General features: G+C 54.8%; 3 protein-coding genes and 2 long non-coding RNA genes across 7 annotated transcripts; 4 read left to right on the top strand and 1 right to left on the bottom strand.

Annotated features, from left to right (window-relative positions):
* Positions 1 to 5: 5 nt before the first annotated feature.
* LOC147224642 (methionine aminopeptidase 2-like) lies at positions 6 to 6,270 on the bottom strand. 2 transcript variants are annotated; one of them, XM_086163808.1, is made up of 12 exons: positions 6,074 to 6,270; positions 5,750 to 5,950; positions 5,287 to 5,397; positions 5,112 to 5,174; positions 4,392 to 4,494; positions 4,159 to 4,320; positions 3,809 to 3,990; positions 3,497 to 3,591; positions 3,236 to 3,332; positions 3,061 to 3,164; positions 1,512 to 1,627; positions 6 to 1,191 (listed from the first exon to the last, which is right to left on the bottom strand). In XM_086163808.1, exons 2-12 carry the CDS (start codon positions 5,892 to 5,894, stop codon positions 939 to 941), a joined length of 1,431 nt encoding a protein of 476 aa, XP_086019934.1. In that variant the 5' UTR covers positions 5,895 to 5,950; positions 6,074 to 6,270; the 3' UTR covers positions 6 to 938. The 2 variants fall into 2 exon arrangements, with proteins under 2 accessions (XP_086019934.1, XP_086019936.1); XM_086163810.1 differs by having other exon boundaries at positions 5,750 to 5,947.
* Positions 6,271 to 7,235: 965 nt separating this feature from the next.
* LOC147224641 (uncharacterized) lies at positions 7,236 to 8,291 on the top strand. The gene is made up of 3 exons (XR_015107375.1): positions 7,236 to 7,335; positions 8,070 to 8,129; positions 8,192 to 8,291. It is a non-coding gene; the product is annotated as an uncharacterized LOC147224641 (long non-coding RNA).
* Positions 8,292 to 8,657: 366 nt separating this feature from the next.
* On the top strand, positions 8,658 to 13,766 carry LOC147224640 (uncharacterized protein C3orf20-like). Its single transcript, XM_086163655.1, has 15 exons — positions 8,658 to 8,715; positions 8,825 to 8,852; positions 9,385 to 9,591; positions 9,681 to 9,830; positions 9,908 to 10,028; positions 10,253 to 10,378; positions 10,525 to 10,666; positions 10,852 to 11,038; positions 11,600 to 11,680; positions 11,765 to 11,842; positions 12,007 to 12,355; positions 12,522 to 12,638; positions 12,727 to 12,869; positions 12,973 to 13,065; positions 13,191 to 13,766. Exons 1-15 carry the CDS (start codon positions 8,658 to 8,660, stop codon positions 13,288 to 13,290), a joined length of 1,980 nt encoding a protein of 659 aa, XP_086019781.1. The 3' UTR covers positions 13,291 to 13,766.
* A 25-nt stretch (positions 13,767 to 13,791) lies between these two features.
* LOC147224638 (FYVE, RhoGEF and PH domain-containing protein 6-like) lies at positions 13,792 to 24,978 on the top strand. 2 transcript variants are annotated; one of them, XM_086163215.1, is made up of 22 exons: positions 13,792 to 13,825; positions 14,092 to 14,277; positions 15,086 to 16,703; positions 17,501 to 17,627; positions 17,832 to 17,899; positions 18,192 to 18,222; positions 20,321 to 20,472; positions 20,667 to 20,823; positions 20,893 to 20,980; positions 21,430 to 21,480; positions 21,560 to 21,618; positions 21,704 to 21,775; positions 22,385 to 22,453; positions 22,644 to 22,727; positions 22,803 to 22,882; positions 22,989 to 23,091; positions 23,247 to 23,393; positions 23,522 to 23,627; positions 23,992 to 24,086; positions 24,164 to 24,287; positions 24,366 to 24,499; positions 24,570 to 24,978. In XM_086163215.1, exons 2-22 carry the CDS (start codon positions 14,268 to 14,270, stop codon positions 24,741 to 24,743), a joined length of 3,549 nt encoding a protein of 1,182 aa, XP_086019341.1. In that variant the 5' UTR covers positions 13,792 to 13,825; positions 14,092 to 14,267; the 3' UTR covers positions 24,744 to 24,978. The 2 variants fall into 2 exon arrangements, with proteins under 2 accessions (XP_086019341.1, XP_086019342.1); XM_086163216.1 differs by having other exon boundaries at positions 24,164 to 24,292.
* Positions 19,170 to 19,797, top strand: LOC147224639 (uncharacterized). Its single transcript, XR_015107374.1, has 3 exons — positions 19,170 to 19,328; positions 19,420 to 19,591; positions 19,671 to 19,797. It is a non-coding gene; the product is annotated as an uncharacterized LOC147224639 (long non-coding RNA).
* Positions 24,979 to 25,685: the final 707 nt, after the last annotated feature.

The following is a 25,685-nucleotide window of genomic DNA, read 5'->3' as shown; positions in this document are numbered from 1 at the left end:
TCTAAATGCAGAATGCCCCCCTGCTGCGCCAGAAGAAATGTGTCCAGAATCCTGTGCTGGTTCAGGACCAGCCTGTCTCTCCTTGCAGAGTAAATGTTAGCAAGGAGACATGATGCGTCCCCTCGCCGTCACACCACCGCCTGGGCCAAGGTTTCTTCCCAGTGCAGCGAACGTTCGCCTGAAGGACACGGTGAAGATGTAGGGCACATGAAGCTGCTCTGCACCAGAAGGATGTTCATTGCCTTAATCTTATCTCTCTCAAGCTCCAGCCAGAGAGCTTCTCTCTCTGGCTGAGGGGGTTCGTTGTTGGTTGGTTCTCGCACCTTCTCGGGTCTGCCGGTCTGCTCCAAGCTGTGGCGTTGCCCTCTCTTGGTTAAATGATGGAAACGCATCCTGAATGAGTTTCTTAGAACACATTTGTTTAATAACGGCATCCATCAAGTTAAAGAGAATCCATTCGCAGTATATTAAATATTACACAGAAAACACAGAAAAGACCTCTCGAAAAACAACTCTCAAAGGTCTTCGACCAAAGCTGCTGAGCTTTTGGGGCGGCTGTGGCTCAGCTGGCGGAGCTGGGAAGGTGGAGGTTTGATTCCCAGCCCCCCTTGTCCTCGGGCAGACAGTGGTGCACGGGGGTGTGAGTGTGTGTGGACGGGCGGAGGTGGAGCCACCGGGAGATCGAAGCGCGAAAGCAGCGGAGGCCGTTTTCACTGTGCGCCCCTTCCAAATGAGGACATGCCCGAAGATAAAACACTGTGAAAGCTGTCGGAATGGCGCGCTCCTTTTCCCCCTGGAGAGAACGCGCTAACAAGCTGCAGCCATGACATATGGTTCCTGCTCTTGCTAAAATAAATTTCTAAATCTTCTCAAGCTGCGGCCTCCAGGGGAGAGAGCTTCTGCATCTCTGCAGCACATCCAAAGCCAGCAGATGGCGCTCAGTAGTCGTCTCCCCGGCTCACCACCTCCTTGCAAGTGGGTCTGAGCAGGACGGTGTGCTCGTACTGGGCCGTGTAGCTGCCCTTGATGTCGCAGAGGGGGGGGTACGGGTCCACGATGCCGAGGTCGCACAGGTTCTTCAGGGCCATCAGATACTTGCTCTCGCCCAGACGGTCCAGCCAGCGGCGGCAGAACGCCAGAGTGCCAAAGTTCTCGTTGATCACGTTGAGAAGATGCTTGGCTCTCGGAAGTCTGCGGCAGGAAAGAGACAGGGAGCAAATGAGGCGTGAAGCCGACCCAAAGACGCCAGTGTCCGCTGGAGCGACCGCAGCACGGGCGAGCCAGTGGGTCAACGCGCCGCAGTCAGAATGACATAAACTGGTAATTACAGGGACAGCTGCGTTAACACCGGCTGGAAAATGTCGCCTTTTACCACATTTTCTCTGCCTCTGTCACATATTTTTGCTTGAAATAAGCTGCGCCGTTAGAAATATGTTCCCTGCTCGGCCTACGTGTTTTTATTCACCGGCTGCCGACAGGTCATTTGCCAGCCTGAACGCTGCCGAGCCCACCTTATCGGCACGTGTCCCACGGTGAAGTTCTTCATGTAATGCGAGCATTCCATGTCATCGTAGACGGCTCCCCGCCCGGTGCTGCCGAAGGTCTCGATGGCGTAGGCCTCCCCCTCCTGGGAACGAAGCGGAGGAGTTAGTGAGGAGCATGACGTTAGAAGTCTACCAGACTCCAGCAGAAGGTGGTTTTGCACCTTTATGTCTGCTGAGGTCCTCCGCCATCCAGGTCACAGTGAATTCTTGTGGGAATCTTTTCGTCACATTGAGAAGATTTCCACAGGAATTTTCACATTTAGGACACTGGTGAGAAGGGAGGGAGGATGTGCCTCGAGGACGCAGCGGGGAAGAAGATTTGTGGGTCTGACAGTGAGCCCAGAATCCTCCCCTGCAGGCTGAAGGTCCTTCCTCCACCAGCCTGCTGTGTCTGCACTCCTGTGAGACTCTCACTGCAGTCCTGGTGTTACAGGCTGATAACGCTGTGACGCCTTCCCCTCCCTTTGATAATCGCTCAGTTTTGTAACGCCCAGCCGTTTCTGGCGCACAGCACACACACTGCAACGGGCGGGAAGAAACGCTGCGCCGCTTCTCGCAGGTTAAACTCCGCTCTCTGTCCAAACACCATCCAGGCCTGTATCTGCGGGACGCTACGTCCCTGCAGCGGTCCCACAGTGGGAACATCTGCACTCACACAGCAGGAGGGTGCATTCTCTAAGATACATGAATGCCAGAAAAATATAAGAAAAAAATAGGAATATAAACAAAATATAATCAGTATAAACATGTGCAAAAGTGGCAACTAGTAATGTGCAGTGAGCGGATGTTTGGGTGAATGACTGAAAGAAGGATGGTCAGCAGGCGGTAGGAAGCTCCTGCCAAGCCATTCCTTCACACACTCAGGGTGCAGGAGTGTGTTGCTGAAGGAGCTGCTCAGTGCTGCACTGATGGTCTGCATGGGTGGATATATTTGTAGCTTTGTTACCATCCTCCTCTCCCCTCGCAGTCCCCAGGACCGAGCTGGCCTTCCTCAGCAGGTGGTCCACTCCAAAGACGTGGCTGAAGCCACCACAGTGTCTGAGAAGGTTCTCAGGGGAGCCCCCCCCCCCGAGCTCCAAACGCCCCGAGACTGTCAATCACTACTGGATGCCCACGGTTCAGCCATTGGTTCTGGAGACGGAGCACCAGCTGGTTCCTTATTCCACAGTTCCGTGGTTGTCAAGATTTTGACAAGTACCGACCGTGAACCGGATGTCCAAGAACCTCCACTGATCCATCCAGAGTTCATTCGTTCACCAGATGAACATCTGGCCCAGGCTCGGTCCAGACAATAACTGGAGCCCGAGCTCCCGAGGACACCTGTCAAAGCCTTCCTCCGGAGAAAGGCTCCAGGTTTTCAGGAGACCAAACCACACCAGCAAAGACGGCTGTGACTCGGGTGTGTTTGGGCGAATGAAGGCTGTGGACCTTCAGGGTGAATGAGTGAGGCTGTGGACCTTCAGGGGTCCAGGTACGAAGCGGAGCAGAGGTGTTTGCGACGGTGCTGGAGAATCACCTCCATGCGCGTTCCTTCACCCCCCTTCACGATGGGGACGGTCTTCCCGGAGTGGATCCTGTATGGCCCGATGGAGTGTCCGTTCAGATTCCGCACCGGCTTCACTGCAAAGACCAGAACAACCCGGATTCAGTCCCTGGAGGCAATTTGGAGGAGACAGGCGGCCTCGTACTACCTTGATATGTTTTGCCGTCTAGCTCCACCTCGTAGGACTCCATGACCTCCTGAATGGTTTCACCAATGTCGCACAGACGCACGTCGATGCCTGCGGCCTGGGCACAAAGATGGTCGTCAGAAAGCTGAGGGCTTCAGTTACCTCTGAGGCTCCACCCGAGTGGAGCAGAACAACCGCACTCTATTATCATTTGTAGCCACTAAATGCGAGGAGCTCCAGAGGTCCCTGGATGTGGACAGACAGAACATCGGACAGAGACACCTTGATGCCGGTGTTGGTGGCATCTCTCACAGCCTCCAGCAGCCGATCGTACTTTGGATTGAAGGTGACGGTGAAGGCGCAGTCTATGATCCGACCTGCAAGAGCAAAGGTCTTTGTGACTCGCGAGTGAAAATACAACACCATCCTCATTGTTGACATGAGGAAGAGTGTGAGATCTTCATTATCCCGGACTGCAGATTTAATCTCAAACATCTCTGAACCTTCCGACGAGGGACACGGAGAGGTCACCTTCTGTCCAGAGCTCTCGGCCCACCACAAGCGAAGGCGCGGCGGCCACCTGGAAGCGCTCACCGTTGATGTGCGTTCCAAAGTCGATCTTGCAGACGTCGTCGTAGCGCAGCAGGGTTGGGTCTCCGGCATTGGGGGTGTAGTGGGCCGCACAGTGGTTGATGGAGCAGCCGGTGGGGAACGCCAGGCCGGCCTTCAGCCCATCCTCCTTGATGAGCCTCCGGGAGCAGGCCTCCAGCTTCTCACTGCCAAGACCCCAAGCAGACGGCGCTTTCAGGACAGACGTCCCATCATAAACCCCAGTATCTCACTGTAAACACAACCTCAAACCAAAGTTTATCTTCCTGATCTGATCTCAGATCATCTCGGGTTACCATGGGTTCCCTCGTGTTACCTCGAGATCGTGTCCTCACCAGATGTCGATCATGGTCATCCCCGGTTTGATCCAGGTCATCACGTAGGTGCGGACCTGCCGGTGGGCCTCAGCCGCCTGCCTGAAGTCATTCCACATCTCCTCGTTGGCCAGGTCGAGCGCTCGCTTCTCCTCGCTGGAGCGCCGCCATGCTGCACCGCGCCTGTTGGGATGGAGATCCATGAGAGGAAACGGCACACACGCACATTTCACACGTGTGCAGAGGTCACCCACCCATCTTTGGATGGAGGATATTCACACTCCTCCCCCTTTGGAAAGCCTCCGCTGGGATAAAGCTCAGACACCGGGATCGAAGGGGGGTCTGTCTGTCCCTTCGCTGTGGCCCACGTCCACACGTCCAGAGAAAAACAGAGGGAGGACAAGGACGGGGAGAAAGTTATATCTTCATATGTTTAATGGAATGATGTTCGATCATAACTATGATGGTTGTCGCAACTGTGAGTCATGACAGGTCCTCCAGCTCTCACTGCAGCTGGAGCAGGAGGACAAAGAACCTCCAAAGAGTCGGACCAGAACAGGCAGAGACGGGTCCATGCAGGAGAGTTCGTCCCTGCATGGATGCTGAGCGGAGGAATTAGGTGCAGAGCCTTTGCTCTCCTGCAGGTGAAGAAGCTCAAAGAAGATCCAGCGGTGCTCAGGTGTCACTTTCTCTGAGAACCCGCTGATCCTCTTTCAACGTAGCTTTGTTTCAATTCATTCTTCTTGAAACCCTCTGCTGTGGTGTCCACGGTGAGGAGAACCCCTGTCTCCAAACCTGAAATGTTCCTCCACTTGTTGGGGGCACAAAGCCCCCCTCCCCAGTGTCGTTTCCCCGCAGCTCCGAGGCCCCATGGACTCGCTGCCTTCCAGAGCAACCACCGATCTCCAGCCAGCTTCAACCACTTTAACAAGCGGCACCTGCAGAAGGTCACTATGCATGGAGGAGATGCTCACCGCCCTTCTTCTTTTTCTTCTTTTTCTTCCTCTTCGCACCTGGGTTCTCTCCTTCATCTCCATCTGTTGGAGGCACCTGCATGTCTTACAGAGATCCAGTACCACACTGCAGACGTGCAGATGAGTTTCAAAGTTTTAGGAGAAGTTGAAGAAGATGATGAAGGCGGCCAGTTACCTTCCTCTCCATCCTCCTCTCGTTCCTGATCCTCCAGCGTTTGCCGCTCCAGCTGTTCGGCCGCCTCGCCTGCACCTCCTGAGTCTCCGTCCCGCTCACACCCGCCCGCTCCTGCGGCAAAGTCACACACACGCGCGCGCGCGCGCGCAGGGGGAGTTCATTGAGGTTGTGTCCTGTCACGAAGCTTCTCCATGTCCTCCACGTCCTCCATGTCCTCCCCTGGCGGAGGCTGAGCAGCGCCGCTCCGCCGCGGTGCTCAAGGGCGCGGTGTCCTGCGGTAGTCCCGGTCTCAACACCCTTCGTGGGGCTCCGGAACGTCTGGGTTCCATCTGGCCCCTGCAGGTCCACCTCAGAACCAACCCTGAACCTCCCTGTGGTCTGACTGCTCTCCCCTCTGGACGTCTTCCAGGTTGAGATCTTCGGTTCAACGCCCGTGCACGGATGGGGGGTCAGCTGGTCTTACCTGTCGCGGTTGCCTTGTTCTTCTTCTTCTTCCTCCTCTTCCTCCTCACGGTTTCCGGCGTGTCCGGGTCTTCTCTCTCCGCGGTCAGATCGTTCACACTGAAGACCTGCGGTTCCTCTTCCCGCCGAGGTGCGGGCTGCGCCATGACCTGCGGGAGGACCTGCGGGGGAGCTCAAGTTCCGGACGGTGGAGGACGATCTTCTGGAGGAGACCGACCGTCACCAATGAGAGACAGGTGAGGGAGAAAATCGTTGAGCAGCTCGTTTCAGCGCCTCCGAGGAGAAACCACGGTCTGCCTGCAACCTGGACGGCCGGAGAACACACCTTCCTCCTCTTCTTCCTCTTCTTCTTCCTCCACTCCTCTTCTTCCTCCTCTCCTCCTCCTCGGTGAGTCCGGCTTCCTCTGCGCTGACAGCCCGCCGTTTCACTGTGGGTGGGTGTCTATGTATGTGTGAGCGCGGGGGTGAGTGGGGATGTGCGCATGTGTGCACGAGTATGTGGTCTGTGCGTGTGTGTGTGTGTGTGTGTGCCGGCTCTGTGAAGGTGGAAGCTGTGATGTCACAAAGGGGCCGCACGTGTTAACGCAGGGCCATGACGTCACTCGGGGGGGGGGTCATTGGGCAGTGCGCCCTTCCGAGTGGGGAGATGGGGGGTCACTGTCACATAGTACCGGCTGTCATGTGCACACATCACACACGCACACACACACACACACACACACACACACACACACACACACACACTCCTCCGCCGCGGCTCGGCTCGGTTCGGCCTCTCCCGTCCCCGGTGATTTGATGACGTCTCTCGGGCCGCTGTACTTCTTCGACCAGGTAAGCGGGTGAGCCGTGCGCGCCGCGTGCCGCCGGTGCCGCGCGGCGCGTGCAGGTCACGGTATGACAGTGAGCGCGTCTTTCTGCAGCCGACGAGACGCAGCGTGGTCCAGGGGAGGCGAGGGCCCACCGCACAGCGCCGGGCGCCCAAGGAGGGGCCGCAGCGACCGCAAGCACGGTAATCTATTACTTTCACTGAGGGGCGGAATTACCCTGCATTCACCGGTTCGCCTGACCCCCCCCCCCTCCACCTGTGCAGATTTCCAGAACATGATCGGAGGGAGGTGCGTGGGGAGCGGAGGCCGCGTCCCCTGGGGGACGAGCCCCAGCCGGCAGAGCCCCGGCTGCCGGGACCCCGGCTGGCGGAGCCGCTGACCACCAGGGGCCAGGACCCGGTGGAGGTCTACAAGAGGACCGCCCCGCACCTGCTCAACGAGCTGGCCCGCGTCCTGGCCCTGCACCGGTGGCCTGAGGCCGGCCGCCTCCCGCAGGGCATCGCCAACCTCCTCAGCTATTCATGGCAGGACTTCGCGGCCGACCCTGAGCGGCCACCCACTCCGCGGCCCCCGGACCGCCGCCGGAAAGCCAAAGGCGGCTCCAAGATGGCCGATGCCCCATGCCGGCGGCCAGAGCGAGGCCGAGTGGAACCCGGGACCGGCAGAGCTCTGATGCTGGGACACGTCAGTCCCTGCGACCGGAAGCCACCAATGCATGCCTTCTCCCGCTCCAAGAGGAGGAAATGCGCTGTGGAAGCAGGTAGAGCTGCAGGGAGGGGTGACCTCCACGACTGGACCTCCCCCCCCTTCTTTTCCTCTCTCTCTTCCTCTCTCTCTCTCTTCCTCTCTCTCCTTCTCCTTCTTTCACTCCCTCCCTGTCTCCAGTCCCCAGTGAGTGTTTGGAGTGTAGTGTTGTATACAGTGCGGTGCAGTTCTACACACAGTTCTAGAAGTCCACATGTAGTCGTGTCAATGGTTGCTGATGCTATGGAGCTCCAGCAGCTCTGGCTCCCGCATCTCCTCCTGTCATTCGTCACTTCACCTGGATCCCTGGGTGAGACCACGAATGAGTGATGGAGCAGGAGATCTGAGAACGACCTGGACCAGCAGGTGATGGTGAAACATCTCCGTGCTGGAAATCACTGATCAGCAAAGGTGGTGTCTGTTTCCAATGCTGGAGCAGAACTAAAAAGAAATAACTGAGAGAACTTTGTCTGAAGTAACAATCAGACAGTTGAGAGGATTGACTTGGTAGCCCACACACACACATACACATACACATACACATACACATACACATACACATAACATAGATGTTATGAGGGTCTTCATTGAGGGTTCTGCCACCATGTTTTCCTCCTGGTCGTCTTCTTGTGAGCAGTCTGCAGTAGTAGACTGTTTCCCCTGGAGGAGGTATAAGTGTCTCTCAGTGTGCTGATATCAGTGTTGGTGCTGACCTGTGGTTGATCTGCCCTTCCACCTGGCCTACTGAAGCAGGTCCCAGCTCCTCCACCTTCCGTTTCTCCATCTCATCCTGCTGCTGCAAAGGTCCAGGTAGGTGCAAAATCACCGCCAGCATAATCCCGCTGCCCACGCTGAGTGTGCTTTCTGTCCAGGGCGGATTGTCCAACCCGAGCAGCCCTTTTATGACGCGCGGCAGAGGTTGACCTTGTGCCGGTGGGTGGTGGAGCGTCTGCAGACAGCCAGGAACTCAGGGTGCGTGATTGACTTCTCGTCGAATTTCACGCTGCTGCCGGCCGATCTCGTAAATTCCCAACATGACAGCAGTGCATTGGGTCTCGTACAAAGCGGCTCCGGTGTGCGTTATCAGCCTGAACATGGACGGGCCTCAGCGTTGTGGTCGCACTGAATGGACTAAAGACTTTCACTCCCCAAAGGAGGACCTCATGATGAAGGCTATGAAGGAGTGAATATAACACGTCCTCTTCAACCACTAACTTCAGACTCCAGACGTTATCTTGGTGCTGAAAGGCAGAGGAGACGCTCCTCCTTGGAAGAAGGTGAAGTGGACTGTCGGACTGCCCTCTCTGCTCCATTAATCGATCAAACTCACTAGGCCGGATGTGTTTGGTCCACTACCTCATGAACCTGTACGGGTGGATCTTCAGCGCTCCACACGGTTTTGGGCTTTGTCTCTTAGAGCATCCTGTTAGCATGGTGCATCTCCAAAGGCCGTGTCTGACCTGGACCCTCTGCTCAGTGTCTTTCCTCTTCTTGTCTGTGGTCAGGTGGCTCAGTGGTTCGGTCTCCCAAAAGGTGATGGTCAAAAGGAAATCAGAACGTCCCCAGTTGACCATTCATTTTGAAGAATATGTCATTCACTAAATGCAAATCCTTTGGCGTTTAGGAAATCTTTGGTGAGCAGCGTCACCACAGATGTATGGGGAACTAGATGTTCCAGGCCTTCTCCTCAGAAAAGCTTCTGGTTGGTCTGTGTCCTCCACATGAGGTGGCTTTATGCTCTGCAGTACCACAATAGCTCACTTTGAGAGGCTATATGGATCTGTGTCCTGCAGACGCCCTTCAAAGGGGTAGGGTTCACGCCTGGAGCAGAAGGTTAGGGTTCACTCCTGGAGCAGAAGGTTAGGGTTCACACCTGGAGCAGAAGGTTAGGGTTCATATCTGGAGCAGAAGGTTAGGGTTCACACCTGGCGCAGAGGGTTGGGGTTCACACTGGAGCAGAGGGTTGGGGTTCACACCTGGAGCAGAAGGATAGGGTTCACACCTGAAGCACAGCGGCATCGGGTGTGAGACTGTCTCAGCAAACCCTGCCTCCATTGTCTTACAGTAAAACACAGACATCCAAAGGCGGCCTGAATAAGCTGCCCATCCTCCGTCATTACGGTGACACAAAAGCCAGCTGGAGGGCCCAGGCACCGCGGAGCAGACCTGCATCCTTGTTCAATGGGCTGCCTCAGATCCCGGAGATGAAGCCCTTCGGCCCAGTGCGGAGGAAGCTCTACTACAGGATCGACGACGGCTCCTCCTTCATCTAGTATCCTTCACCCTCCTGACATGGCAGCCGACACATGACAACCACGTGCCGTCGTCCTAGCCCGGCGTGACCCTTGACCCCGCCCACAGCTACCCCTCTGGCTGCATGGCGGTCTGCCAGAGCTCCTCCTGCCTGCCCTGCGGAGGCTTCTACACCAACGTCTTTAGTGACAGCGACTGTCCCGTCATTCTGGCCACCATCACCATGTTCGGCCACGGAGCCGTCACGCACCCCATCAGGTGAGAAGACCCGCCGCCCTTCGGCCATGTTTGCATCCATTGGTTCCGGCCTTAATGTCCTCTGTTTACTCTTGCAGTTGTGCCATTACAGCAGTGTGGGACCAGGATGGAGGGTTCCTCTGTGATCATTACGGGCAAGTGACCAAGGAGTGGAACTGGCAGACAGGCATGTCCCTCAGAGCCAAGGTCAATATCCAGGTAAGATTCCTTCAAAGCTCCTCGGTGGACCTTCATGTAAGAACCTCAGATGCAAAGGTCCAATTACAACAAGAGGTCTTCAAGAAGAGGCCATTGACTGTGACACTGAGGTCAATAAGGTTCCTTCATGTCATAGAAGACCATTCAGCTGCTAGGAGATGATTGTTAATCATATTACGTGTGTGTGTGTGTGTGTGTATGTGTGTGTGTGTGCATGCCCACAGCTGTCAGAGCTGATCTCTGTGCAGCTACTCAGTGGCACATCTGCATCGCTCAGCTTCAGGTCTGGGAATGAAAGTGTTCAACTCCAACTCTCTGCAGTGTCTAAGAAGCTCTCCACCAAGGAGATGGTGAGAACAACATGGAGACATCAGTGGAGGCATACACCCCTGTCTGCCTGCCTGTCCCACTATCTAGCTATCTTCTAGCTGCAGTTGGGTGTCTGAGGTCACCCAGGGGGTGGAGAAGGCCGTGTGACAGGTGTCTGTTCTCCCAGGAGGTCCTCCAAATGGCCACAGACGTCGAGGAGCTCTCTGGCACGTGGAGGAGAGGAGGACTGGAGCGGGAGCTGAAGAGGCTCCAGTGGAGAGCGCAGAACACCATGGAGGCCTGGATGGAATACTACCGCGAGGCCATTGGTATTGGCCAATCTGACCTGCTAAAGATTTCTGCAGAGCGACAGTCATTCCGCCCGAGTGTGCGGAGAAGGTTCTCGTGTTTCCGGCGTAGTGCTGAAGCGGAGGTCCGGTGTCAGCTTATCCTGCTGCCTGCATCTTCCCCGGGGTCACCTTCTCTGTTTCCCTGTCCTCCCGCTCACCTCCAGGTATTGGGTGTCTGAACCACAAGTGGCTGGCATCCGCCCCACGGAGGGCCGGCCCGGGGCCAGAGGGACGCCCCGTCGCCCTGCCAGCTCTGCCGGACAGTCAGCTCCAGGGAGAGGGCTTCGACCCCCTGGAGCGGCCAACACCGATGTCAGTGGGGGTAGAAAGACCAGTGGACAAGCTACTGAGGTATGGCCAAGGAACACCTGTGCGACGCTTGAACATTGAATGACAAGTAACTCAGAAGGAAGAGACGCTTTCATGGCCAAAGCTCATCTCCCGCAGACGGTTCCTCTGCTGGAGCCACGGCTCCAAACATTACATTACATTACATTACATTACATTTGGCAGACGCTTTTATCCTAAGCGACTTACAATAGAGGACATAAGGACTGCAAATAACACTTGCAAATACAAACATGTCTTTATGCTGTCAGATAGGACAGCCGAACAGTCAGCAGAATGGTCCAAGCGGAGACATTCTACCACAAGAGCCTGTTGTGGGTTTTCCATGAGAACACAGAAACAGTTGTGAAACAGTCAGCGATTTGGCTCGGTCACTGTGGCAACCACAAAGCCTGCCGCCCTGACACAGCTGTTGGTCAAACTTCGCCATGCATTTAGAGGCTTTGGTGCAGCTGTGTGTGACTGGAAGGGGAGTGCTGTCGGGAGTCCATGTTCTCGTTGGATCTGGACCTTCTGGACTCTGAGCTGCAGAAGCTCCTCATGACTGCCATTGTTTGTTTGTAGGACGTCTAGAAAGAAAAGCAAAGAGGAACCAGGTGTCCTGCCAGTCAGCAGCGTTCAGATCCACCGAGACAGCAAGATGGAGTAAGATGCACTCCTGTGTGTGTGCGTGTATGTGTGTGTGTGTGTGTGTGTATGTACATAAGTACTAATTGTGCGTGTTTTTAGGACAATTAAAATGAAGACCGAGGACTGTGGTGGCTTACCAGTGAGATCCCTACAAATCAACAGAGACATCAAGTTTGAGTGAGAGCCACATCCGACACACACACACACACACACACACACACACACACACACACACACACACACACACACACACACACACACACACACACACACACACACACACACACACACACACTGTGCAGAGCATGCTGTCCTCAGCGTGTGTTTTCCCCGACCCCCAGGTCAGTAATGGTCCCGAACCCTCCAGCGCTACAGGCCTCGTCCCTCAGCGGCCACCTAGCTCAGGCCGCCATGTCGTCGTCGGCCCCCCTCACTGTCTGCCCTCCCCTTCTGCGGGCGGCCCTGCTTGGGGAGGCTGGGCCGCGCCGCTGCTGCTGCAGCAGTGCTGCTATGCCCGTGCTGACGGACCTGGAGTATGACGCCTTCATCACGGGCCAGCCCCCACACAGCCAGCAGATCCTGGTGGTGTGTGTGACGCTGCACGCAGACACGGACGCTGCACTGAGCCAAGACCCGCTGGAGGAGCTGTACAGGCAGAGGAACAAGCACAGGGTCCGGCCCTGCACCCAGGTTCGAACCGTCGGGAAAAACTGCGGCCTGTGAGCCCGCTGCCTGCTGAAAAAAAAACCCGTGGTCATCAGCATGCCACGGGATCGGTGCCCTCCCTCCGGACGGGGAGAAGGCAGGTCTGCGAGGCGGCCTCAGCTCCTCTATAACCTGAATGTTTCCCGCCCAGTGCCAGACAGACTCCTTTCGCCTCGTGAGGTACGAGATATCCACTGGCAGGACCAGCTACGGGGTGAAGAACACCCTGCTGCAGCAGCGGCACAACGCGGCTCCTGGGATGATCCTGGTCAGTGACCATCGGCCGCCGCGGGTCTGCGCTCCAACCACCGGGAGGCGCCGCTGAGGCTTTCTCGTGACCCTGTGTCCTGTGTCAGATGTACATCAGGGGGAAGCTGCTCTTCCTGGGTTACATAATCAGCGGCCACTGCTGCTCCATCAGGGACCTGCAGAGACAGATCTCCAGAGCCAGGGGAGACTACCGCCTGGGGCTGAGCCTTCCTCCGGACTACAAGTTCAGGTAAACCCAGCCTCCATCCCCTGCTCTCATCTCCAGGCGGCGCCTCCCTGGAAGCTGGTGCTACCTCCCACTTTGTTCACGGCTTTCTGTCGTGTATTGGCAGCGAAACGGCAAACGCTTCGCTGGAAGCGTCGCTGATGGCAGGAGCTGACATCACGCTGAGCGGCAAGGCGGAAACCGAGAAGCCCGGTGAAACGTATGTGTTTGGAGTCAAGATGACGCTCGGGTCAGCGCTGCGTCCTGGAAAAGGAGCCTCTCTGTCTTGTGTTTGTCAAGATGTCACTTTCATCTCCACCACGATTGTCTTTTGTTCCTACACAGAAGAAGCAGCCACATTCCAGGAGCCGGACGCCAGAGACCCAGAGACTTTTGTATCAGACCCAAAAAGACGGCCGCCCTTCCTCACGTTGCTGTACATTAAACATGTTTCCATGACAACACCAGCCCTTCTTCAGACCACATGTGTTCTTTTGTAAACGTACTTGAGCTGCATTCACCGTCCCAGGTAAAGTCCAGGTACATTTGCAAAGTGCGTCGTTCCTTCTCACAGGGCCGTCGGCAGGTGGAGGCCTGGGCCTGCAGACCGCTCCTGGACAGAACAAGAAGACAAAGCGTGATGTAACCCCTCCGCTGGAAAAACAAAAACCCCACGCTTTTACTTCCTCGGCTAAATATAGCTTAGCTTACAAAGCAGCTGCTCCCACGCAGCCCGAGCCTCCTCGCTACAGCGGACGTCAGGAGAGGAAAATTTAGAAGACATGAACCCTGACCTGGAGGCCCCAGAGGCTCTTGGACATTTGGAGGACATGCCTTACTAAAAAGAGTTTGCACCCAATTCAAGTGTCTTTCTTTGTCCCTCAAGAGGTTTTTCATCGAACCGGCCGCAGGATGAGAGCAGGAGAGCAACACACATGGAGAGAAGGAGTGGAGGAGGGAGGGAATGACTGAGTCAAGGAGTGAGTGAGTGGAGGAGGGAGGAAGGGAGTGGATGGAGGAGTTAATCAGTGAGTGAAGGAGTGGATGGAAGAGTGAGTGAGTGAGTGAGTGAGTGAGTGAATGAGTGAGTGAATGAGTGAGTGAGTGAGTGAGTGAGTGGAAGGAGGAGTGAACAAGTGAGTGGAGGAGTGTATAGAGGTGGGAGTGAATGGAGGAGTGTTTGGTTTACGCCGTGTGAGAAGTCGCGCTTTGACGGGGTTTGTCTGTGTCTGACTGCGCTCCCTAGTGGCCGGACCGGGGTTGTAGGCGGAAGCCTACGGCTCCAACGTGACTTCGGCGCGGCGGCGTACGGGCGGACGGACTGACAGACGGGTTTCCACGGAGGAGGCGTAGAAGGTCCTCTTCAGGGTTCTCCCAGGCCGGACCCCGCAGAAGATGTTCTGACCCCTCGTTCAAGCGCCGATGAGCTCAGGTGAGCCGGGGGACGGAGCAGGTGGAGGCCACCGACACACGCAGACGCACACACACACACACGCACACACACACACACACACACACACACACACACACACACACACACACACACACACACACACACACACAGCTCAGAAATGGAAAGAACTTATTTCTCGGCTACTTAAATGTGAGAAACAATGTTTTTCTGATCTATTCCGTCGGTTTTTGATTTCCCGATTTCGAATTGTAGCAAGATTTAATCTAATAACTATGTTTATTTGACTGTTTTTATTCCATATCCACGTCTGTGACGAGGCATCACCTGATGTCTCTTGAAGCTAGTTTGTCGTGTGTGTGTGTGTGTGTGTGTGTGTGTGTGTGTGTGTGTGTGTGTGTGTGTGTGCGTGCGCGCGCGCGCGTGTGTGTCTGGGGAGATATTGGACGGAAGCTCATGCCGTGAAATGGATTCTGAGATCTCTGAGTTTCTGAATAGTCTGAGAGAAGCTCTTTCTGCTCACTGACCGTCTGAGAGCAGTGGGAGGACTTTGAAGGACACTGGTCCAGCCTGAAGTTCCAGCTCCCTTCGGTCTGTCATACACCCCCATGAGCGGTGTGTCTGTAGTGTAGGCTGATAAACAAACGGAAGCCCCGGATGGTGTGTGAGAACATGATGGAGGCATTAGCTGAGCCCCGTCACGGCCGGGGCCGGGGGGGGGAGGTCCTGGCGATGGAGCAGCCGTGTGGCCAAACATCTATCACGAGCCGCTGTAGAAAACGAATAGCTGTTTTTCCATCTCTCACACATGCGACCCTTTTCTCCCCAGGCATGCAGAAGCCACCCGTGGCCCCCAAACCGCAGGGCGTCCCTGCCCGGAGGACAGAGGTTTGCCCCTCGGCCCCCAGCGCCGCCAAGAGGGTCAAGCCCGCTCTGGCCCCCAAACCTTGCCTGTGCAAGGTGGAACCGGCCGTGGAGCCTAACTCTAACCTGCAGCGCCGGGCTCGAAGAGACACCCTCAACGCCCAAAACAGCATTCAGCAAGAGAACAAAAAGCCCGACTGGGATTATGTCATTCCCATCTGCCTGTGCAGCCAGAAGAGCTGCGTGTGCGGCTGGAGCGCTGCCCAGAGGAGGAACTCCCGCAAGACCAGAGCCAAGGAGGGAGGACAGCAAGACCACTGCGAGTCCTCCGGCAGCGTCCTCCTCTCCAACCTCAGCCTTTTGCAGAACACCCCGGTGTTCGACGGTGGTACCACACGTGCTCCTCGGGCAGACGGGGAGACGACCATCGCCCCCGCCGGCCCGTCTCCGCGGCCACCTGTACAGGCGGCCCGTGGGAGGGCGGTCCCTGTGCCCTTGCCGCGGAAACCCAGGAGGGCAGCTCTCCAACAGGGAAAGGCGCAGGAGGATGAGGAAGACCCGGACTTGTCTGTCGGCGATGGGAAGGTGTCACCAGGACAGAAGGGCAGAACATCCTCGTCTGCCGGACAACCCAAGAGCCAGACGGGACCCCTGCATCCGCCTCTGGAACCTCCACAACCTCTGCCTGCCTCCCCGCCCAGGATGGCGCTCTATCTGTCTGCACCTCACAACACACCCGCTCCTCCCTCAGCACCTCCAGGGGATGTGGTGGAGGAAGACCTGGACTGGGACAGCAGCACATATGGGATGGAGGTATCGGTTGACAGGGAGGACGAAGAGGAAGGAAGGGCTAACTGCGAGGCGCCTGATGACAACCTCCAAGAAAGCCCTTCTTCCAGCAGTTCTCCCCCTCAGCCGTTGACGGAGGCGGTCGACGCGGCGGCCAGGGAAGCTCCTCTGAAGCCCCACAGATATAACACAGCCACTGTCTGGACGCAGAAGGCTGGATCTTCTCCAGGAGGAGAGGAAGCGAAGAGGCGCGTTGCGAGAGAAGCTCCAACCCCCAAGGGGAAACCCACCAACGCCGGAGCTCCCGGAGACAGCAGACCTTCTCGTTCCAGTTTGAACAAACAGAAGGCCAAGTCCTTCTCTGGCGCTGACCTTATTCAAGGAGAGGGACCTCGCAGGAACTCCTTCCGGAAGCTGCTGGAGCTGAGGCTGTCGGTGAAGATCCTGCCCAAGTTGCTGGTCAAAGGAACTCAGGCTTCGGACGCCCGTGGAGACCAGCAACAGAGCCGGAGGCCTGAACGCAAACTTTCCTGCCCGCCGCTTGGGCTGGAGTTGAGTATTGAGAGAGAAGACATCTCCCTCGCCGTGGAACCGGACGGCGTCTACGAGAATGTCCGCCACTATGAGGAGATCCCAGACTACGTGAATGTCCGGGCGGCAGGGGCGGGGACCTCAGTCCCGCTAGGCTTCGGTGACCATGACGACAATGGCGACGGGATTTACGAGCAGCCCGAACCTTTCGCGTCTCCGGAGAGGAGCTCGGAGCTCTGGCTGCAACAGCGTGGACGCAACAGGTAGATCTTTCCTACATCCACCCTCGACCACCCTTTGTCTGCTGGGTCACACCTCCAAGCCTTTCAAGGTTCTTTGGAGTCTGGAGTCAGCTCACACCAAGCTGTGACAAAACTCAGATGATAATTTGTGTTGGATTAACAGAGACACCAAACACAAACACACAACACACACACACACAAATGGCCGTAGTTAGTAAGCATATCTTTGAAGGATGTGAGGGGCTCTGATTTTTGTTGGAGCTGAGCAGATATCTAGTGTGTGTGTGTTCATTTGAACACACGTGTTCATTGTGTGACTGGAGATCAGAAGTCAGTGGGCTCCAACAGGATTATTCCGTCTGGAGCAGCTCAGGGTCTCGGCGCTCTGGTCCTCACGTTGTTCTACAATCACATGTTGAACACACGTTGAGCAGCTAGAGAGCCTCCAGTGCGGGACCCCCTGTGTCCGAGCGCTGGGCTGAACACCTTCCTCTGGCGCTGCAGGGAGAAGGTGGATTTGTTTCCCGGCTTTGAGGAGCGTCTCCTCAGACCTTCATGCGGGGGAGCAAGGAATGTTCAACAGCACAGCAGCAGAACCCTTAGCATTGTTCTTTTCATCCTGAAATAGCATCCTTACTCTTCTGTCATCATGTTTCCTTCAAATGACTCAGCCTGTGTGTGTGTGTGAGTGTGTGTGTGTGTGTGTGTGTGTGTGTGTGTGTGTGTGTGTGTGTGTGTGCGTGCGTGCATGTGTGTGTGCGTGCGTGCGTGTGTGTGTGCGTGTGTGTTATAATCTTGACATTGAACTCTTTCAACAGAAGTCCTGATAGTGAAGAGCCTTTCACCATCGGTGGAGGCTCCTCCTCGTCCTCCTCAGATGAGGAGGAGGGCAGCAGCAGCTTGGTGTCGAGTAAAGGAGACCCTGAGCAGCCAGAAGAGACCTTGGTGAGGAGGACAGATACCACCTCAGATATTCCCAAGCCTGCGAGGAGATGCCTTTTCCTCGGTCCCCTGCCCAAGTCCTCCTCTCGTCTCCGTCTTTGCTCCTCCGTATTCACTTTCTGTGGATGAAGGTTTTTGCATTAGTTGCTTCTGTCCTGGTAGCTTCGAGAAGGCTATAACATCCCTGCTTTGTGTTCTGGGTGGCAGCTTCGCGCTGAGCAGAAGAAGAGTAAGATCCAGCACATCGCCACAGAAATCATGAGCTCTGAGAAAGTGTAAGTTCTCCTTGGACCTCCAGAGCTCACCCTCTCCATGTACACTCCATGTCTTCCCCCTCCACCTCCTGTCATTATTTCAGAGAAGAAGTGTGATATTTTTCATCCATCCCATAATTCCGCGGAGATCCTGACCCTCGTGGTCACAGGTTCTTCCGCACTTCGCCAGGTCCGGCTCTTCATCTGAGATCTTATTCTTGGAGGGACAGTTTGATGTTGGGGTCAATGAAAGTGTGACCTTTCCTGACGCCAAGGTTGTGTTTGTAATCACCTTCTGCTCTGTCCTTCTCAGGTTTGTGGATGTCCTGAAGCTGCTTCATGTTGTAAGTCTGCACACACAGAACCAGCAGCAGGCCCACCCGTGTGTGTGTGTGTGTGTGTGTGTGTGTGTGTGTGTGTGTGTGTGTGTGTGTGTGTGTGTGTGTGTGTGTGTGTGTGTGTGTGTGTGTGTGTGTGTGTGTGTGTGTGTGTGTGTGTGTGTGTGTGTGTGTGTGTGTGTCGGGCTACTCTTCTGCATGAGCCCACCTCCTGCCATTTATGTGTGCTGACAGCAGCAGGGTGAAGCTGCAGACGTGTCTCAGGTTCACACTCTTTGCCCGCACACTCTACTTTGTTTTCCCGCCTCCTCAGACTTTGCTGTTCTCTCCTGCCGTCTGGAGAAAAACAGCCCGGATAGCGTTTGCCCGAGTTTTTCTGCTCCGTTCTCCTGAAAGCCTCCAGTGCCTTGAGACCCTCTGCTGTCAAGGTGTGAACAGGAGTGCAATCCGGTGTGGCGGATCTCAGGATCCTCCTGTCACTTGAAGACCATCTTAACCATCACCTGCAGCCCAGGCCAGCTTCTGGTCGTCTCCGACCATGCTTCCAAAGTTTCCTTAGCTGAGAACATCACCGCAGCAGTTTGCTGCAGATAGAAGGCTCTCTGGAGCACAACTAGAGACAACCAGAGCACCGGATCTCCACTCCGGTTCGAGAAAGACTCCGGCTTTGGCCGAGCAGACCTTCTCTCAGAAAGCGTGCCATGGGTCTCGGAAGCATGTTTTTTGAAGGCATCGGAGAAGTTCTCTGAGCAGCTATCCTAACTATTGGCTGTGATCTCTATGCTCCTCATCTGCCAACAACCTTTGGTGAGTCAGGAGATGAAGCTTCACGTTAGCCCAGAATGTCTTGGTCCTCAAGTGGACTGTGGCTCCCGGGTCGCTTCGCTATCTGACCTCATGGGTCTGAGCGGTGTTTAGATGTTGTCTTTTCAGGTTTGTGTCTCCTGAGGTCACCGGCAGGCCCGAGTAATTCCCCCCCCTCTCACTTCTCACTTTGTGTGCACCAGTAGTACCAGTAGTACCAGTAGTTCAAGTACCTCGCCCTGCCTGCCGTCAGTAGATGTTCCTGCCCTCGGCGGGTGTGATCACATGGGCTGTTGCGGTGAGCTGGGGTGAGGAGAGGAGACAGGAAGTGTTAGTCAGCGTTGGGAGGAGGAATTCAGCTCAGCTATGAGGAACAGCCTGTGCTTTTGCACGTTTTAGATTACTGGAAATGAGTGGTGATGGAGGACATGAAGGACACGGACGCCCAGCTGTGAACCATCAGAGGTTTGGGCAGGAACATGGACACGCCAGATTCTGCCAGAGACTCAAAATCCCTGGACCAGCGCTTTTAACTGGGACATGGGTGTTGTGGACAGGTGTCCCATCCCAGGTGAACACCCACCCTCCTCAGCACACCCTGCTGATTCAGGCTCAGCTGCTGACTTATCTCTGTCTTATCTCCTTGAAAGTCTTGCTGATATTCTGCCCCCCACCCCCGCCGTGCCCGCAGACATAAGTCAACTGTGGCATCCGACAGCACTTTGTCCTTCCATGAACCTCAGTGGGGTGTCTGAGGAAGTAGGATGTGGTTCTGACCAGGTCTCCGTTGGACTAGACAGCCGGGGGCAGGCTCATGGACCAATACTGGCTCTGGGAGACAGATGGATGGACATGCACACAAAAGTATCCAAGGTCCAAGTCCTTGTGGTGGAACGCACCTGAGTTTGGTGTGTTTTCAGAATTGAGGGGGCGTGGTGGCTCCGGGTCCCTGGAACTCTGACCCCAACCTTCCCTGCTAGAGTCGCCTCCTTCGGGCCTGTCCTGTCAGAATCGAACATGGGGTCCAAGCCAAGGCAGGTCAGCCTGCTTCTGGTCTGGTGTTCCTCCTCTCAGTCACACAATGTCACTGATTCCATCTTGGTCCATAAGTTCTTTATATCTGCGTTTGTGTGGGTTTTGTTGGTCCTGAAGCATCAGAGGTTCTGAAAGCAGCATCACAACATCTCCCAAACCAGAGTCTCTGCATTTCTGTACTAGTGTGAATGTTTCCTTGAACGTCCGTCCATCCTGGTCCGAGCGCGTAGACCTCTGTCTAACCGCTGGACCTTCTGCTCGGCAGGACTTCCGGGAGGCCGTTCTCCAGGCGACCCGTCCAGATGGGAAGCTGGTGATGGAAGACCGGGTGCTGAACCAGATCCTGTACTACCTGCCCCAGCTCTACGAGCTCAACCGGGACCTCCTCCAGGAGCTGCAGAGCAGAGTGGCCAAATGGTAACCCACCAAGCCGGGCATGTTTCTCGGTTTGACCGGCAAGTTCTTTGTGTCGGGAGACCTGTCCAGCTGTAAATCATCCAGTTAGATGGTCACCTCAGGTCACCGAATGCAGACCTTTCAGGAAGAATCGTCTCTGAAAGGAGGGCACTTCACGTAGGCTCTCGGCTGACTGAGTGCCGTGTCTCGTGCAGGGATGAGAACGCCAAGCTGGCAGACATCTTCCTGAAGAAAGGCCCCTACCTAAAGATGTACGCCACTTACATCCGTGAGTTCGACAGGAATGTGGCCCTACTGGAGGAGCAGACCAGGAAGAACCCGGCGTTCGGCGCGGTAGTACGCGACTTTGAGGTAATGCGCCTGTCATTTGAATTGAAGCGCGCGAATGCTGCGAGTGCTGAACGGACGGCTCTCCACCAGGCCGATCCCTCCTGTGCAAACCTAGCTCTGAAGCACTACCTCCTGAAGCCCGTCCAGAGGATCCCTCAGTATCAGCTGCTGCTCACAGGTAGGCTCCGGACACATTCCGACCTCATCCTTTTTCCTTCCCCGCATTTCCTCCGTCTTGCGCTGCGGTTTGCAGGAGCGGCTCCTAAAAGGCGTGCTGCTGCCATCTAGTGTCAAAACAGTGGACGTGGTTGGGGCTTCTTCGGCGCACCTCCAATCCCCGAATAATACGACTTTTGAGGAGCAGCGCAAATCAGATTTGTGACATAACGTGATCTTTAACATGAGTGAGCTTAGCATTCCACCGAGCTCCAGGCTCCACGCTCTCAGAAGAATGTCTCTCACGTCACTCTTGTATAATTGCATTATGTGGGGACCTCCAGACCTTTCATCCAGGATTCTGATGAGAGATTATGAATTTCCTGCATATTTGGGAACATAAACCGGCTCACGGAGCCCCAGCGGCCCAGGGTCTGGGCTCGTTTCAATGTTTCAATGTCATTCTTTCAGATTATTTGAAGAACCTCTCCGAGGACTCGGCCGATTACAGAGACACACAAGGTAAAGGTGTTTCCGGGCTTCTCGGCCAGCAGTGTCGCAGCACCGCAGTTACAGGCCGCCCTTGTTTCCTTTCCTTCAGCTGCTCTCGCCATCGTGAAAGAAGTAGCCAATCATGCCAATGACATCATGAAGCAAGGAGTAAGGCCGCCGGGGCCAACGGGGCGATTGGGCTCGGAACTCGTGTCACCTAATATCATCGGCTGACATTCGCTCTCCCCATCAGGATATCTTTCAGAAGCTCATCCAGGTGCAGTGCAGTTTGAATGGCCACCATGAGATTGTCCAACCAGGAAGGGTAAGACCTCGTGGACTTCAATGACTACAGCCTTGACGTGTAGTTTCCAGGAGAGTCCTTGGTGGTCTGTGGAAGAAGTGCTGAGGAAGCACCAGAAATAAGTATGAGCATGATGATCAGGAGGTCGTCCATGTGTCCAGAAACACGCCTGAGCCTCTTCGTATTTCCTGAAAAAATGAAAAAAAGGTCTGAGCAGCTGGGACTTGCTCAGTTGCTGAAGCTGCTAGGTTTCTGGTTCAATCGCAGTGGTAGAGCCTTGCCTGGCACCTCTGCCTCCGTGTGTGTGTTGGGGGGGGGGGGGGCTCTGGAGGACTGAGTTATCCATCAATGATAAGGACTTTCAAACTTTGAAAATAAGTTTGCGTGCATCGATCCGTTCTCTAGTGTTGTTATCATCCTCATCATCACCACTGACACATGGTGAAGGTTCTCCTGTCCTGAGAGGAGCAGCCAGCGCCCTGAATGACACACAAGTGAATGTGGCTTATTGACATTTATCCGTGGCATGTTCATCGATGTCCTTTCTGCGTCTGCCTGAATGTAAATGAAAAACATCTGGCAGAAGATGAGAAGAAGCCCTGAGACTGTGTTCTCTGTTTTGTGTCCCAGATCTTCCTGAAAGAGGGGATCTTGATGAAGCTGTCCAGGAAGGTCATGCAGCCCAGGATGTTCTTCTTGGTATGTCACCTTGGCACCCGTTGGCGTCAAACCGCACCTTTTGCAGATGTACCGACGGCGTTTACAAAGTGCTCTTGTCTCATGGTTCATGATCCGGGTGTGTCATGGAAGCTCAGATGCATCCCCACCTTTTATTCATTTCAGCCCAGACATGAGTGAAAGGCGAATTCATGTTTCTCCTTTGCTTCAGTTTAACGACATGCTGCTATACACCACCCCCCTTCAGTCTGGGCAGTACAAGTTAAACAACATGCTCTCGCTGGCCGGGATGAAGGTGAGAAGTGGTTGTTTTGTGTCAGTTAGCCGGAGGTGACTCTGCCACAGGCACCAACAATCCCCCTGACCCCAGGTCAGCAAGCCCAGCCAGGAGGCCTATCAGAATGAGCTGAACATCGAGAGCGTGGAGCGATCCTTCATTCTGTCTGCCAGGTAAGAGGCTGGCCTGCGGAGGCTAAGCTGCCTGCAAAAGGAAAGCGCTCGCCTGAGCTCGCTGCCATGTGAATGCCAAGTACGCTCACCGCTCATCTCGCTGCAGCTCGGCCAGCAAGAGGGACGAATGGCTGCGCGCCATTTCCGCGGCCATCGGGGACCATGCCAGGAAGAAGGTTACTTTCATAGCTGGCAAGTCTCAGGAAGAGGTAACAGTCCAACCGGGGGGCGCAAAATCAGCCAGTGTGTCGTAGGTCAGAGGTGCAAAGCATTGCGTTCGATTGAGACGCAGTTTGGTGACCAGCAACGTTTGCGGCAGTGACGGGTGTGTGTGTGGGCGGGTGCTTTCTCTTTTTCCCCTCAGGATGAACCGAGCTCTGGTGGAGATGCTGCTACTCTGGGCTCCAAAGCCCCCATATGGATCCCCGACCCGCGGACCACCATGTGCATGATCTGCACCTGCGAGTTCACGCTGACATGGAGGCGCCACCACTGCCGCGCCTGCGGGAAGGTCAGCGGGCCAAGCACCACATTTGAAAGCCAAAACAGGAATTGTGATCCCGGGTTTCATAAAGCTGTGAGATTCTTCGTCGCGGACAGCAGACAGGAGATCCAGCTGATACTGAGCTCTTCCCCCAGGTGGTGTGTCAGTCCTGCTCCTCCAACAAACACTGTCTGGAGTACCTGAAGAACCAGTTAGCCAGAGTGTGTGATCAGTGCTTCCATGTTCTGCAGGACCAGAAGAGTAAGTTGGGCTGCCTTTCAAAGTAAACTCAGCCTTGTTGTCAATGTCTCCGCATGTACTGGACACGAGAAAAGACCTTTGTCACTTCCCCTTGGTGACAAAAGGTGAACGAAATAATGATAACAGGAACGGTAATGTGCACAACAAGCAAAGTGCGAGCAGATCCAATCGACTGTCTCTGAGGTGAAAGGGTGATAGATTGAACAGCATAAAAACCTGCAATGTGTCAATCTAGGTAGAATGTAGCAGAGTATTCTGAACAGTCAGGAAGTAAAAGTGTACAATAGCAGGTGAGAGAGAGGACTTAAAGGCATTAAAGAAGTCAGGATATCGTATGACGAGGTTACCTGTGCGTCCGGAGCAGCCGAGCAGGTTCTGGCGGCGGCCGTCTCCCCAAGCAGCAGAGCAACCTTCGCCTTCTCCCGGAAGCAGAAGAAGATCCCAGCGGCGCTGAAGGAGGTGAGGACGCTCAGCCCGGGCGGGTCCGAAGCATCCGCTGGTGAAAATTATTGTACTGACTGATCTGCCTCGTTCAGGTGACGGCAAACGCCGACGACTCGTCCATGAGCGGCTATCTGCAGAGGTCAAAGGGTAGGAAGAAGCAGGCCAAGCGGCTGTGGTTTGTCATCAAGGATAAAGTCCTCTACACCTACGCCGCGAGTGAGGTGAGGTGTTGGTGCTGCGGGCAGATCACCGAAGGACCGCCCTGACCCACGTCCTGTCTTTGTCCTCGTGCAGGACGTTGCAGCCCTGGAGAGCCAGCCCCTGCTGGGCTTTGTTCTCAAGGTGGATTCATCTCAGAAATTCAAGCTATACCACAAGAACACGCTTTATTACGTTTTCAAGGCCGACGACATTCCGACAGGCAAAAGGTACCATCCGCGCCGCTTAGTGTGCACTTTGGATGCTGTCGGATCGTTCATGTCTCTCCTCTTTTCTTAGATGGATCGACTCGTTCAAAGAATCCACTGTGCTTTAAAATGGCCCGACCTTTCCAACCCGGCACTTGCGGACACCACGGTTTTACCTCTGCGCTCCCACAGGAACTGTTACTTAATCCCATCGATGAAGGATTCCTTTGTCCCTGCCGGCGGCGGGACAGGCTTCTTATTTTAAGCTTTGATTTTGCAATTTTTGCAAATTTCTGTCACGTAGTTTGGAAAGCAGCTCTTACGCCAAACAACCGACCAGGCTGTTGGAGGTGCTCTGGGACCAACACCTGGCTCAGAGAACGAGAGATATTACATTTTCACATAGAGACCCTTCCGTGTTTTGCACTTTGGTCACACTCAAATGTTTGTAAATAAAGATTCTATCCAAAACTCCATTTCAATAAAGCTAATTTACAAAACACCAGCCTTCACACACTGTTTGTGGTCCAAAGCTATGATGGGATTTTGGGTAAGACCAACTGGAGAAGACGGCGTGGATAAATATTATTGGTCCTACTCACAGGATTTTTTCGATGTGAAAAGGCAACGCGGGCGGTGAGGGAGAGAAGGACAGCTGGACAAAAGACAACAGAAAGCTGTTCCTTTCCACTTTATTTTGGTTTGTTTTTTATATTGGAACACATGGGGTCAAAGGTCACACTGCTGAAGTCCTACCTGGATGCATTCATGTTGACACAGCAATGGAATAACGCTTCGTTTCCACTGTCCTGCAAAGAGACATTTTTGATGTCCAGTTATTTCACAATCGCCAAGTGAATAACAATAACCGGCACAATTTCATGAAAAATTTATGTGAGCAATAACAAAGATGATGAAAATAAATAATTTCAAAATTACTTAACACATTTTCAGTCCATGCCATTCCTGAAGAGGAACAGAAAAAAGACAGCAATGACCTGAGCGTGTGCAGTGCAAATCCGGTGGTACCATTAAACACATCACATCAGCAAAAAGACCAAAGCCATGAGCTGATATTGTGCTTTGGTGGGGCGCATAATTCAAATGAAGACTTCCATTCCTTTTAATGAACGCCATGTCCTAGCAGGAGTAGCTGGCCACTGGTGCCCACGCAGTAGGGGCACAGGAACCCCAAGTCTGGGTTTTT

Source organism: Fistularia commersonii, chromosome 17 (genome assembly GCF_037954325.1).
Source record: "Fistularia commersonii isolate RoL2024-O1a breed Wild chromosome 17, RoL_Fcom_v1.0, whole genome shotgun sequence".
In the NCBI taxonomy this organism is placed as follows: Eukaryota; Metazoa; Chordata; class Actinopteri; order Syngnathiformes; family Fistulariidae; genus Fistularia; species Fistularia commersonii.
This window is presented reverse-complemented; position numbering and strand designations above follow the sequence as displayed.

What these genes read in the sequence shown, in the direction of transcription:
- LOC147224642 (XM_086163808.1), bottom strand. Translation starts at nt 5,894, where the DNA reads ATGGCGCAGCCCGCACCTCGGCGGGAAGAGGAACCGCAGGTCTTCAGT. An exon ending in AGAGGAGGATGGAGAGGAAG is followed by an intron (nt 5,175 to 5,286) that starts GTAACTGGCCGC and finishes TGCCTCCAACAG; the next exon opens with ATGGAGATGAAGGAGAGAAC. An exon ending in GAAGAAAAAGAAGAAGGGCG is followed by an intron (nt 4,495 to 5,111) that starts GTGAGCATCTCC and finishes CGTGGGCCACAG; the next exon opens with CGAAGGGACAGACAGACCCC.
- LOC147224640 (XM_086163655.1), top strand. Translation starts at nt 8,658, where the DNA reads ATGTGTTTGGTCCACTACCTCATGAACCTGTACGGGTGGATCTTCAGC. An exon ending in GATCTTCAGCGCTCCACACG is followed by an intron (nt 8,716 to 8,824) that starts GTTTTGGGCTTT and finishes GTCTGTGGTCAG; the next exon opens with GTGGCTCAGTGGTTCGGTCT. An exon ending in GACGGCTCCTCCTTCATCTA is followed by an intron (nt 9,592 to 9,680) that starts GTATCCTTCACC and finishes CCCCGCCCACAG; the next exon opens with CTACCCCTCTGGCTGCATGG.
- LOC147224638 (XM_086163215.1), top strand. An exon ending in GTATCAGCTGCTGCTCACAG is followed by an intron (nt 20,981 to 21,429) that starts GTAGGCTCCGGA and finishes TCATTCTTTCAG; the next exon opens with ATTATTTGAAGAACCTCTCC. An exon ending in ATGACATCATGAAGCAAGGA is followed by an intron (nt 21,619 to 21,703) that starts GTAAGGCCGCCG and finishes TCTCCCCATCAG; the next exon opens with GATATCTTTCAGAAGCTCAT.